This window comes from Dermacentor variabilis, chromosome 5 (assembly GCF_050947875.1).
Source record: "Dermacentor variabilis isolate Ectoservices chromosome 5, ASM5094787v1, whole genome shotgun sequence".
Taxonomy (NCBI): Eukaryota; Metazoa; Arthropoda; class Arachnida; order Ixodida; family Ixodidae; genus Dermacentor; species Dermacentor variabilis.
The window spans coordinates 78,040,416-78,054,350 of record NC_134572.1 but is presented as its reverse complement, the minus strand read 5'-3'; the positions used below and the strand labels follow the sequence as shown (position 1 = coordinate 78,054,350).

The 13,935-nt window shown below is 44.6% G+C and overlaps 2 protein-coding genes across 3 annotated transcripts in view; one reads left to right on the top strand and one right to left on the bottom strand.

Annotated features, from left to right (window-relative positions):
• The window catches only part of LOC142582837 (uncharacterized), a 212,826-nt gene extending 210,941 nt beyond the window's left edge, over positions 1 to 1,885 (bottom strand). The window contains exon 1 of the mRNA XM_075692906.1: positions 1,510 to 1,885. Within this exon, the coding sequence (XP_075549021.1) occupies positions 1,510 to 1,648 (139 nt within the window). The 5' untranslated portion in view covers positions 1,649 to 1,885. The remainder of the gene's footprint in view (positions 1 to 1,509) is intronic.
• The window catches only part of LOC142582838 (pro-neuropeptide Y-like), a 283,838-nt gene that overhangs the window by 190,656 nt on the left and 79,247 nt on the right, over positions 1 to 13,935 (top strand). The gene's annotated exons all lie outside the window — the stretch shown is intronic.

Here is a 13,935-nt window from a genome sequence, read left to right as displayed (position 1 = left end):
CTATTGTTTGGCCCTGAGAGTAAATAGATAAAATGAAATTAAGTTAAATTAAAAACAATGTAGATTATACAGAGACAGTCCATGATTACACTGCGCTTAGTGTTACACTGACAATTTAAGTGAAGGAGAGTACGCGGACGTACGTAGCGCAAACTACCAACTGTTTAATGGTGCTAAAGAACGCGCTTATATACAAGAAGATATGACGTGGAGGGGGGGGGGGTGATACAAAAAGATACGAGAAGGTGACGACATGGTGATCATACTTTGGGCCAGGTATGCATCGTTCACTTGCACCCATTCGCCCTGGCAAACTCAACCTCAGCTTCGATAAGCGCGATGAACGGTGTGCTTACGCACATCTCTTTTTCTTTAGCTATCGCAAGTGCGTCCCATATTTCTCGCTCCGTTTTTGTTTTTGATGTGCTAATGACTGCGGTGCTTTTTAGTAGCGGGGAGCATTTGCATTGTTTGCAGTGTGCAGCCAAGTTGCTAGGTGCTGTCAGAAGCTGGCACGCGTATTTGTGCTCCCGTACCCTATCATTTAGACAACGTCCAGTTTGCCCAATGTACACTTTCCCGCAATCTAGTGGGATTTGGTAAACCGCTGAAGTAGCACATTCCACATGCTTTTTCACGTGCTTAGTCTGACAGACCGTAGCACTTGAATTGCCCTCTTTGGATCGTGCGTTCACCCTCTTGCACATGCTTTTTTAGATTTTGCGGAGTGGAGAACAGTACATGAACATCATGGCGTTGGGCTGTCTTCTTTATCCCATGTGACAGCACACGGATGTAAAACAGCATCAGGCGTTCTTTTTTTTAATTTTTATTTTTCCTGTGCTTTTGCCACGCGAACTAGCAGGAAACAGATAGAATAGAGCTAGTCGATTTCGCCCTTTCTTGAAGGCTAATATCTCAGCGTTTGCACTACAGGCTTGCCGGAAACTTCGTAATTGACTGGTTGTTTGTCGGTCTGCGAGGCTTCACTCTGAAGCACATTGCCAAGCTTCTCTTGCCACGCGCTGTCTCTCGCCACGCGTGAACACAGTCCAACTTCTACAAGCACGTCACAATATAAACACGCAATGACAAGCAAACTAACTTCTTCCAGGACGCTCAGAACCGCCGTTTTACAGTCGACCTAACCACACTTCGAAAGCATGTTAGCGCAGGCAGGTACGTGCAATAAGAAAACAGACGTACGGAGCGCGCTACATTGTCTGCGGCTCTTCTGTGTACGTGTCTGCTAGCCCTAAAGTGCTTCTGAAGTACGTTTACCAACACGGCCAACACATATCTGGTAATCGTCTTCACGTAATCGCACTAATAAAAAACCTGGAAGCAATGATGTCTGCATACAGCAGGCGTTCTTTTCCTTTACAGAAGCACTTGCGCGTACAGGCAGTTGCACCTGGTGGCGATGACGTACCATCTTTCTTTTCCCTGCAACACGGCTACACGCGATGTCCCAAACATGTGCGCACGCGCTATACCGTCAACACTCACCGGTCGTTGTATCATTACCGGGGGCCGGAGATGGTGCAGCAAACGCAGCCGACGAGTCCGGCCGCCCTGCCCGTAGCAGAAGCAGCAAGATCATAAAAAGCGGTGATGCCGTCGTCGTGAGCACGGTAGACACCGTCATCGCGGCCTTTCCTTTGTTTCTGCTCTCTCCCTATTTCGCACGAGAAAGCAAACTGCGTTGGTCCTCCTCCGGTTACGCCTTCTTCGAGCAGGCCGGGGCACCGAGTGCTGCTAGCAGCGAGTCCTAGCTACGCCCTACGACGGGACCCATGCCGAGGTCGAGCGCGCACCAATGCGACACACGCCGACCGAGAGAGCCCCAGCCCCGGAGCTTGCCCTCCCTGGCCAGCCGCTTCACCGCAAGCCCGCGCCCCGATCTAGTTGCCGCGAACGCCGCTAGGTGTGGAGGCACTGGCGCGCCGAACAGTGCTGCCCTCTTTCTCGCGCACGCGACACCACGTGATCGCCCAGTCGCGCGTGTCGCTTCGCCGTAAGGTTTATTGTATTTCGTCTTTCGGTTTGCCTTGCTTTGCTTATGGAGGTGGCGATCGTTGAGCAGAGCGAAGCGGATTGCAGCAATCACAAAAAAAAAAGAAAAAAACGCGCTGCAACCTTGAAGCGTGGCGCCATCCCAGGAGAGTACATGGAACGCTTTTCGTCTCATACCTGGCCCTCTTTTTCGCACTACGGGGAAAAACATATACCAAGCCCCTGATCTCATGCGCTGCATTCAGCCTTATGGCCAGAAGTAGTGAAAGTAATATAACAATGGTGGCAGTTGTGGTAGCTGTACTGGTAAAGGCCGTGATACGCGGATTGTCTAGGTTTACCATTGTCATTGTGTAAAAATGAGTGGATACGATCATGTAATTGCATTCGTTACGCAAGCATAATTTGGTGTGTCATGCAAATTGCTTTTTAACCTACTATCGCTGGAAATGCTAACCTCCCTGTGAGAGTGCCTCGAAAGAACGCCATTAAAACATTGTATTAATATAGCAATAACATACGAAGCGGAGCTAAGAAGTATCTCAAAAATACCACATGCACGAAAAGCATTTAACATACGGTATTGTGCTTTCTGCTTTGGCTAGCATAATAACTTAACATCTGTATTCAATGATCACTGTGTTGATGCAACCGTCGCGGTAGCTTTAGTGGCTTTGGCGTTGCACTGTTGAACTCGAGCTCGTCGGTTGGAGCCTGGCCATGGCAGACTCATTTTGTTGTGTGCGTGTGTGGGGGGGGGGGGCAAAATGCAATAACGGTCATGTACTTAAATTTAGACGCACGTTATTAAACCTCGGGTTGTCAAAAATAATATGGTATGCCACACTACGGCGTGGCTCATTATCAGATCGTGGTTTTGCCATGTAAACCACGTAATTTATTCTTTTACTGACTTGATGCAATTTATCTTTCATCTGCAAAAGTCGCACAAAAAGGTCATCGGGGTAAGGTATAAAAATAGGCAATATGTTCTTGCTAAGCCCACTTGGCACTCACGTTTCCTTTTCTTTTATTAGCTATCTGAACTAGACAGAAATTTTTCTTTATTAGCCAAAAGGGAAGTAGATTAATTTACAAAAAAGAAAGGCAGAATGGTAGACTAAACTATAGGCTGCTCTGGTCTGCTACTCTGCAGTGGGAAAGGGGAAGGAGCAGAAGAAAAGTGATGGTGAAAAGAAAGAAGTGTGTGAGCTCAAGTCGCTAATTCGTCGTTTTGTTTATTACAACCACCTATGAACGTTAGGGGTGTCGCCTCCAACGCATTTATTTATTTATTCAAAATACCTTACAGGCCCGAAGAATGGGCATTGGGTAAGGGAAAAAAAATTTACACAGTATAAAGAGCAAACAATTATGCAAAATTATACAATTATACAATGATTTGTCAATAATAACACAACGAAGAGTCAAGTGTACACAAACTCCAAAATTCTTAGATAAAAAGAAAAAAAAGCATACAAGAAGCAACACAGACAATCTTTTTTTTTTAGGGTAAGAAATGAATGTTTATGTCGTGACGGAATTTTTCTTTGTTAGCTTCAGCTACCAGGATATTGGGAAGGTCGTTCCACAAGCGGATGACACGTGGAAGCGCAGATGAGTTAAAAGCGTCTGTTTTGCGGTAGATAATAATAATATTTGGGGTTTTACGTGCCAAAACCACTTTCTGATTACGAGGCACACCGTAGTGGAGGACTCCGGAAATTTTGACCACCTGGGGTTCTTTAACGTGCACCTAAATCTAAGCACACGGGTGTTTTCGCATTTCGCCCCCATCGAAATGCGGCCGCCGGGGCCGGGATTCGATCCCGCGACCTCGTGTTCAGCAGACCAACACCATAGCCACTGAGCAACCACGGCGGGTGTTTTGCGGTAGATGCGAGTGAAAGAAAGATTATGCAATCTTCGTGAGGTGCATGGAGAAACTTGCAGAGCTATTGATTGGTGATGGCCTCGGTTCGTGAACGTACTTGTGAACCAGCAATATAAGTGCTACATCACGACGAGTGTTCAAAGAAGGAATTGATAGATTGTTTTTAATTTGCGTTATACTTTCGTTGCAGTTGTAATCTTGTGAAAATTATTGGCTCTATTATGAACTGATTCTAGCATAGTGGTTAAATAAATGTAATGAGGGACCACATCTAAGAAGCAAATTCAAGTTTAGGGCAAACAAATGTAAGGTAGGCTGATTTGCTGACATTTGTCGGCGTCTTACGGAGGTTTCGGCGTAAATATCCCAAGGATCGGGAGGCATTCCCACACATGTTATGTGTAGTCCAGGAAAGGTTGTCAGGATTACGCCTAGGTATTTGAAAGAAGTACCTACAGACACAGGATTGTTATTAATGTAGTATGAGAAGTCGGAAAGGAACTGTTTGCGAGTGAAAGACATTAAAATTATCTGGATTAAGCGACATTAGCCGGGCGCTACAGCAACTGCTAATAAGGTCAAGATAACTTTGAATTTCTACGTCGGACGAAAGCCCCCATGCACGGTAGAATGACGCCTCAGTCCTTGTGAACGAGACAGCAAAAAAAGTTGAGATTGCCTCGTTGTACAATAATTAGTTACTAACATTAATTCCATTAGCTTTGCAGCCGCAAAGTGGAAGGCAACCGTGCACTCGACTGGCTATTACGACTGGCTTAATCGAGGTTAATTGACATTTCTACATCTACTTTCAAAATATAGTTGTTACAGTCTGCAAAAATTTTAATCAATTTGTAACGGATTTCCTTGCCTTTCTAGCTACTTGTGCTTTAGTTTATGCAAAACTTGCATTCGCTACACAAAAGTCCTCATTGAGTGACTTTTTTTTTTACCCACGAGTGGTTGCCTAGGTTTAAACGGACGAGCCATTTACAGTATTTATGAATAATAGGTTGCTCTTAGGTACTCAATTCCATGATTAAAAAAAGAACACGCTTCGGCTTTCTTTGTAACAAAATTATATATATATATATATATATATATATATGGTTCAGAAAATTGAAGCCACCCTTACATTCAACCGAACACTGCCGCTTTATAAATGTCGGGTAAGAGCAATGAAAGTGATTATGCGTCGTACCGCCAAACCAAACTGGTAAATGAAACAGAAAGTCAGGTGCACGTGTACATCAACCATACGGTGTTTAGAACACACCAAATAAACAAATCCCTTTAAACCACATAGAAAGGAAATTGGATTCCATGCTGTGTCATCGGATGAAAATTGGATTAAACTTGTCTTCCAAAAGGCAAGTCGCGTTCTGTGTTGTATTTAAAGAAAAAACGAAATAAGGGTAAGAAAAAAATAAAGGGAACAAAGGGTGCTCGTTGTTCAGCAAAGCATCCGCGTCATGTCTGGTCCATCTTGGGCATGTACTCCCAGTTGGCTACCGAGCGCTCTCGCATGAGCGAAGGGCTGTGTGCGTGGTGGTAGAGCCAGACGCCGAGAAACAGCATGGCGACGGTGAACACCACAGTCAGGGTGAACCGGATCACCGAGTGAACCTTGCGCATGCCGTCACCCGACAGGAACCTCCGCAAGCAGCCATAGCCCCAGGGGACATACCCCGGCCTGCACAGTGTTCATTCAGTTGCAAGACTCGCTGCCAAAGCAAAACTCACAGCGAAGTGAGAACCCAGTAGAAAGAAGAAAAAAACAGAAAGAAAAGAAAATGAAAATGTGAGGTGCAGTCAATTGGCATAGCAAGTTCCAACGCGAATCCAAAAGCGAAAAGATGCAACTACGGCGGCGCACACGTTCTTACAGTTCGAAGAGCCGCTGGGGAAGAAAAAATAGGAAACAAATTTACAGAAAGAGAAAATCAGAAGATGCCTTGCGCAGCGGGCAGCAGAGAATGCCCTCCAGGCTTGAGGTCTCCGGCATCTGACGACGCTGGCGACTTCACTAAGCTGAGGTTTTATATTTGTGTGTCCCCCCCTCCCCCACCTCATTTAGCCCCGTCGCTTCCGGGCTTCTGGACACTTTTCTCGAAGCACAAATGCAATTTCAACAACTACTTGTTGTGGTTACTGTCGTGTTTGGTGTAGTCTTTGTTATTGTTGTTCGGAAATTCTTAAAGCTTCCAAGCATTGAAATATTAAAGCAGTATTGTTATCATCAAAACGTGTTTTTTTAATTAAATTTAAATGTAGAAAAGTGGGCAGATAGACTTCTTTAAGGCCGGATATTAAGAAATCTGAAATACAGTACTCAGGCAAAATACGTAAGAAAAAAGCTAACAAGAAGAAAATATCCCACACACTAGTCACGTGAGCACAAGTCACACGCACCCAGTTAACGTGGCTATACTAGCATCGGAAACATGGTCCAGTGCTTGTAGCAGTCCCAAGAGAAGGTAGGCGGGGAATTACACATATTCCTTCGCGTATATCCGTATTTGTAGTAATCGTTCTTCCAATCCTCAAGTTCTATCCCGAAATAGTTTCTCAAAATCTGTTAGGTGTAATTTACACTGCGGTATGTACCTTAATGAAATTTAGAAAAAAGGATTACTTCCCGATGTTGGGAGCAACGTAGCTTGTCGTTGTCGAATGGCTACTGTGTTTTCGTGTTTCATGTTCCTTCTATCGGGAACAACACTAATACCTTCTGCGTCCGACTCGCCTTGCTGCTGAGATGCCGCTGGAACTGTTGTTCGCAGTAACAAATATCTCAATGAAATCAAGAAGACACAGGAACCTGTAAATTTACTAGTTTTTTTTTCTGTGAACAGCCGTTGTGAGCTGGTTACTTAAGAGAATGTGTTCCTTCCTCCGAACCCACTGCCTCGCGTGCCCCAACACCGGTGTTCGCGACTCCCAGGTCGTCGCTTGGCCTCCCCGGTATCACTTTGTACCGCATCTACGCTACATCACGGCACTCTGTGCTCTTAGTGCGCAAAGCAAAGAAGCCCGTGGACCCAGTTTTAAATTTCATTAAGATGCCAATTGTGTGGACCCTACAGGCGAATTTCCGCCGTCACCATCGTCGTGTTGATCCGTATAAAGTCCAGCTGCGATAACATCGCGTCTGCATGCCATATGCTGTGGATGCGACTAACAGCGTGCGAGGGTGAGCCGAAAAGCATGGTGGTTCGATCTCGCGCGCGCAAGGAAGGAAGACGGGGAGCAAGTGCCCCGTCTTCCATGGCGCACAAGGCAGCAAGGGGCATTCAAATCTGGCGGCGGCTGCCTATAACGCGGCCGAGCGCCGCCGAGTGGGCCCTGTATTAAAGGCGACCTGCAGTAGGTACACAGTCTTGGCGCGCCGATGGCTGATGGCTTCGTGGGCGCTGTGTTCTCGCCACATAGTTCGCGTTGAAGCAACAGGGTTCAGCACGAAGGGCGATTAACTCGCTGCTGCTGCCGCTCTTCCTCACGTCAGTGTTTTCACAGTGAGTGTCTGCGATCTTCGAGAGAAACGTGTTCATGCTTGCCTGTGTGCGAGTGACGCAACGCTTATTAACATACGCGGTGATAATTTTTAAGCTTTATGGAATGTTTAAAAATAGCCTGCTACATATAGCATAATTCTGGTTTTTGAGCTGGATTATTCAAAGAGGCGAACGTTATGTGCAGGAGAAATCAAAACACATACTTATCTAGTTAACAAAAATCTACTAATTACCTTCTGAATGAATTACTATACGGCACATATTGCAACTTACGAATCGTAGCCGGTGAGTTTGCAGAGCATAACCACTTGGAATGAATTTCCACAATAACGCCAGTTTGGACATATGCGCCATCACACTTGCCGTGAAAATGCACTGTTGTTCCACTTCCTTTCTTAACAAAACGCTCTTTTGTGCATTAAGCACAAAAGTTACTGGAACGCCCATGTATTTCGTTGTATAGTTTGGGAAATAATATCTCAAAACTTATGCCATCCTGGAAATTCATATCAAGTGGATACGTATTGTAAGCTCACCGGCTATACAACTCGTAATTTGCAATTTGTGCCGTAAAGGAGCTAAGAAGTTCATTAGTGAATTTTCTTTAATTATTTGAATATACGTTTCGATTTCTCGTGCTAGTAATGTCCGCTTCTTCGATTAATCCAGCTGAAGGACAGGAATTGGTGTCAGTGTTGTTTTATTGCATAAAACTAACGAAAACACATTGCTATAGCCCACATCACTGCCTAGTCACCGTCATTATTTTAGCTACTATATATTCTACGCCACTTACAGCTACAGTTTTTAGGCCCTTTTACAGCCATGTGACATCTACCATGAGGAATTCATTGTGCACGCTATCCGTAATACATCGCCAACATTACCACTTGTCATGGCGCTCTTTGGCCATCATCAAGGACAGGAATTATGCTATCTGCCACAGGCGATGTTTTAAAATTCCATAAAACTTAAAAGTGATCACCAGATAGTTAAACGAATGTTTACAAGTTTATACGGCTGATAAAACTACTATCCTTACTTTGTATAGCTGGACATAATTTGCTGTCACAATCTATGCCTCGCTTTCCGGGCGAATCTGCGACCTTTTTTTATGCTAACAGCAGTTATGGGACATGAAAAAGGATTGAACGTATGCGTTTGTTCGTCACTCCACTAGCGACAATGATTACCTACCACGCCGAGGTTCATCGTTTGGCGCTAAAGGTCCATACAGAAAAAGAAGAACAACTACAATAAGCAATGCAAAAGACAAATAAGTGCTTTATGATACAGTAGCACGCAGACAATACTCAGTAATATCATAATAATAAAACTGAGCTCATATAGAACTGTTTTAATACTGGATTGAGGTTCTGAGGTATCTTCATATCAAGAGGTATACAGTTCAAATGCTCCAGGAATTATAAACTGGTGATCCCCATATTTGTTATGAATAAAAGGTAAATTAAAATTTACTTACATGAAGAAGGTTATTAAATCTAATAACACTACTAACAGTTATTACTGACTTGAACTAACTCAAGAGATTAAAGGGCAGTAGTTGCATGCTGTAAAACTAAGCTGTACTTGGATGATGATATCTTAGATGTGTTATTATTTTTAACGCCCTTTTTGTAAACTACAAATCGAACCAAGATATCTGTCATAAGTCCAGCCTCACGAGTCTATGCGGTGCGCTAAGCGAGAGTGAATGAACGCAAAATGAAGATTATGTAGTACAGTGGGACCAAAATATTGACAAGCTTGTAACAGTGCATGGCAGCCTTAAAGAGAACTTAGAGCCAATTGGAATAAGTTGATTATGACAGTCGACGGTGCTGTCTATAATTACACTAATCTGTTTGAAAGATGCAGTATATATAGTCTGTTGTAGTGTTCTAATTTTGTACTTTTAGCGAGATTACTTCAACTGTCTTGTTATGCGAATGAATTGTCATGCACCTAGCTTTTCTAGCGGTAATGGGTAACTTCTTGTCTGAAAACGATTCTTGAATTTCTACTATCGCTGCGTTTGCCTCACTTTCAATCGCTTCTGCATTGTCGCCTGTCGCAATTTTAGCTGCATCATCTACATACATCACAATTTCTGTGGCGTTTAGGAAACGTGGAAGTCGTTAACGTAGAATAAAAATGAGAAATACCCTAGAAATTAGCGTATGCGTACACCACTGCTGAATAATTGGACTGTGGATGCTGTTTTGTTATGAACTACTACTTGGATGGAGGACAAAAATATATTCGGATAGATATCTATTGTGCCTTACCGCCGATAACGTAGTCTTCAGCGTTGAGTAGTAAAATATTGGGGCCGACTGTGTAAAATGCTTTTTTTTTCAGCCAAAAAGCAAAATAACGGCTACCTCATTATTATTCAGTGAAGCGTCAACTAGCTCTCTTCAGGACAGAACTGTGGGTGACTTTAAAAAATGAGGTCGAAATACATGTTTCTGTGGCCCAGTTACCTCGTGCTTCTCTACAAATTTATGCATTTGCACTGAAAGAATTTTCCTAGTAAATGATATTAATAACACTAAGGACGGATATCGGCCTAGATAAGCAGGGCAGGACCGGTCCCCATACTTGAATACAGACCCGACCCTGCTTAATTTAAGCACTGATGAGTATGTAGAAGATTCTGAAATTAAGAATGCGGCACCGAATTGGACCGACTATTCCTTGTCAAAGTTATCTTTGATGAGACGCACTGTAACACCGTCTGAACCAACTGCTTTCTTAGTAGACATAGTAACCACTATAGCTTACAGTTCAGAAACCGAATTTTCAGGAATAAAAAGGAAGTTGACAAGAGAAGTAGAAACGCAATTCGTAGCTGTTGCACTTCGGAAACCGAGTCGCTAGAGCTGGCCTTATACTTGTGATATGCGAATGGAAACGTTCTGCAGCGCAAATATCAAGCTCCGGTTTTCTGAATGAGGGAACTGTAGTATTCTGTTTTAAGGCAACGTCATCGCAGTGACTGATTTATTTCGAAATATATTTTTACTGACTTAGGTAATAAATATTTCTTATATATTGCAATCACTTATGAAATTAAGAAGTCTGTTTCTGAGTATATACAATAGCCGATTCGTCATCCAAGGATACATTGGAGCTTCATATAATAGACTGGGCACATTTACTCGGCATTTGGCAATAAGGCCTGTAAGGGTGTCAGTGAGGTTTGACAGTTTTGTCTCGATGTTCTCGTTAAATATGGAACCTGAGTGTGGTGACAAGATGATTTGACACATTTTACAAACGAAGTCGTTTTTATCGTGGTCCTTTGCGCATTGTTACAAGGAATTCTGGTAGTAGGTAAAAAGAACAAACAAAAAGGTCAAGCTGATCCAATATGCCTTCATTATAGACGCCGCCAGCGACACGAATAGATGTGTTAGTCAACGTATGGCCAAGTAAAGCTGCTGATGTAGCATGCGTGTATGCTACATCAGCTTGGGACGTCAATGAGATTACGAAAACTGAAACTTATGAGTAAATAAATTATCGCAATATGTACGGCCATATTCACCAGTGTTACTATCATAATATCCTATCATAACCACCGGATATATATATTCAAGGAAATAGCAAGTCCGCCAGAGCAGAACGTTTGCGGTGCAAGATCGTATGCAGGAAGCAGGATGAATCACAAGATATCTATGTCCTTAGCAAGGCTTACAGACTGCGCCAGTTGTATATTCATTCTTACAATGCACATAGGTACACTAGCTTATGTTAACCCAAATGCCCATATCGAACCTGGTTTGCAGGCCAGACGCGGGCCATTCGGCACTCCTTGCTCTTGGGCTCGCGACGCGTCCGAACTAAGCTATCCTTGCAAACGGACAGTGGGCTGCATATCAACATTTTACGTCGCAGCGACAGTGAAATCCACGCTATTCCCATGCCGCTCAGAGCTTTCACTGCAACCGATACTTCGATTCTTTAAGTACGCAACATTTAGCAGTCGTGTGCTTTAACTACGTCGTACTTCTTCAAAAGTGGGAATTCTTTTATTTTTCTGTTTTCAACTCTGCAGTAATTCAGCTGTATCTGCTTTCAGTTTGTGTCCATGTTCGTTCCTTTACCTTTGTCTCCCAGCTTTCTCCAATTCACTTTGAGCTTCGAACCATGCAATGAGAACTCAAAATAACATGTTTCATTTATATTCAATCCGTATTTTATATTTACCATCTCCCCAATTTATTTCATCACTATTCGGTGGACCTGCTTCAGGCTTCAGATGTTTATCAAAGTAGTGAAAAATATTCCTCATCAGCGTATAGTCACTAATTATAGTTCCTTTCGTAACAACTTTCACTTTAAGGATGAGTACTTCAATACGAGCTTCTTCTAAAAAGGAGTCACTATACAACACGCCAACAGCGTAAATCCCGAATAATGAAATTAGGTCAGCTGCTTCAGGAACAGAGCCTTACAAGCGCTTAAGAGCTGTCTTTCAGGAATGGTCACTTGGAAAGCCTGCATGCAAGCACTTGCATGAAGGCTGACTGCTGTCACTGGACTGCTGGCGCCATGTGTGGCAGTAGTACGAAACTCGTAGAGGAAACAAAAATATTTATGCAGGAAGCTTCGCGAGCCGCCAGCTAGATGGCACTATTGGTCTTCGACGAGACGCGCCCAACACGTTGCCACGATGGATCAATACCGTGGCTTACGAAGGACTGCTACATCGTGTGTTCAATGCATTTGTGACACTCCCATTGCCAACTTTACGGATTATGAAAACGCTTCGGTTCTGATAGCGAATCTAAATGTTGGAATGGAACTAGCTTGGTTCACAACTCTAATCTGCCTAGCATTCAAGAAGTGGGGTTAAACTTGTGATGGTGAACAGGTACATTGCCGTTGCACTCCATAGGCAGGACAGACACCCGCAAACCGTGAAAAAATGACCTACTTTTCGAAAATGCCTGCGCGGTGCAATACAGAAGTGCCTCCCAAAACGGCGCCGCGTGTTTTGTCACACTCGGATCAATTCCAGATTAGGTGTCACCTTTACTTCCGAGTGTCCCTTAAAGTAGTGTTCCAAGCAGGTCAATTTTGCTATATTTAAGTGAAAGGACTTGGTTAGGACATGAAAATTCTGCTCGTGAAGCTCCGTCGACGGCCAGCGTGAGTCGAACTGGATTGTAGCGGACTGCCTTTCTGCTCACCCCGTGTACAAATTTAGCGGTCCAGGCCAGAAGTTTATCGGTAACGACAAAAGGTAACAGCACGCTATTCGGAGAATTGGAGGTAAAAAGAAAGGCGGCAATACGAGAGAATGTGTTGGATACGGGACCTTTTCCTGAGCCTCCTTCGAGTTCACCAGACCACATCGAATCGCGCCACAGCTAATTAAGGAGGCAGAAGCACATCTACCCCGTTCCCGAGGCGCGGCACGTGCAAACGAGTTGGCGTCCCCCATCTTGTGCGCCGCAGGTGGGGCTATTCACTGCTTGACTCTTCCTGAAAGTGTAGCGGGAGCCTGGCACGGTTCCAGGTAACGTGGGTCCCGACAAAGCTGCTTTGCAGCACTGAAACGTCGCCCCCCTCCGCCTATTGTGTCGGCGTTGCAAGCCAGCAAGGCAATACGGCAGAGAGAAGCAAGCACTCGGACAATTGGGGCCCAAGGAGCGACCCCCGGCGCCGGGTGTGACACAATGGCACGGGCGCCTACCATTGGCCAAAAATGACGACACCTGAACGGGCTCGCCGATTGGCCGAAAATGGCGTCACCTGAGCGGGCTCGCCGATTGGCCGAACGTGACGTGACTTCGAGACACCGAAGGGCTTAAAAGCCAGAGACCGGGAGCAGCAAGAGTGCATTCCTTCATTCATCTCTTTCGAGCTTCTTGCCACGGGCCGCAGCGTCCGAGTTGCTGCAGGCCCGTAATGACTTTATGACTGTTAATATCTTTGTACTCTCACTGTAAATAATGTAAATAAACCTCCAGTTTTCATCCCGACGTCCTCCTCAACCGCGGCCAACTCCCGCACCCAACGGCAAGGTCCAAAATCTGGGTGACAGCAATTGGGATTGTCCTCCAGATCCAACGTCTGGTTGACAGCGGTGGGATCGACCTCTACAACCCCAACAAATGGTATCATGTCTTCCAAATAGAAAGAGACGAACCCTAAGTAATAAAGATGCTTGGGTCCTACATCGCTGACCTGTTGCACTAAAGAATACAGCCGTTTTCCTCGATCATTTGAGAAGGGTCTGAACCTTTGTCATTCCACTCCTTATTATTGTCCCGTTCTGTGAAAAGTACAAAGCATTGCGCGGCAAGTTTTAGCGTTGCAACATAGTATCTAATACAAAGCTGCCGAGGCTGCGTAGTATACCTGCAAGCGCAAACGTTGTTCACGCAGTGCGCTCCGTCGGGGCAAAGACGGTACGCGTCGCAGCCACTGTTCAGCGTGACGTTAACACGGCAGCCGGCGCCGTCCTGCTGGAAGGACGCGCGGCAGTGGCAACGG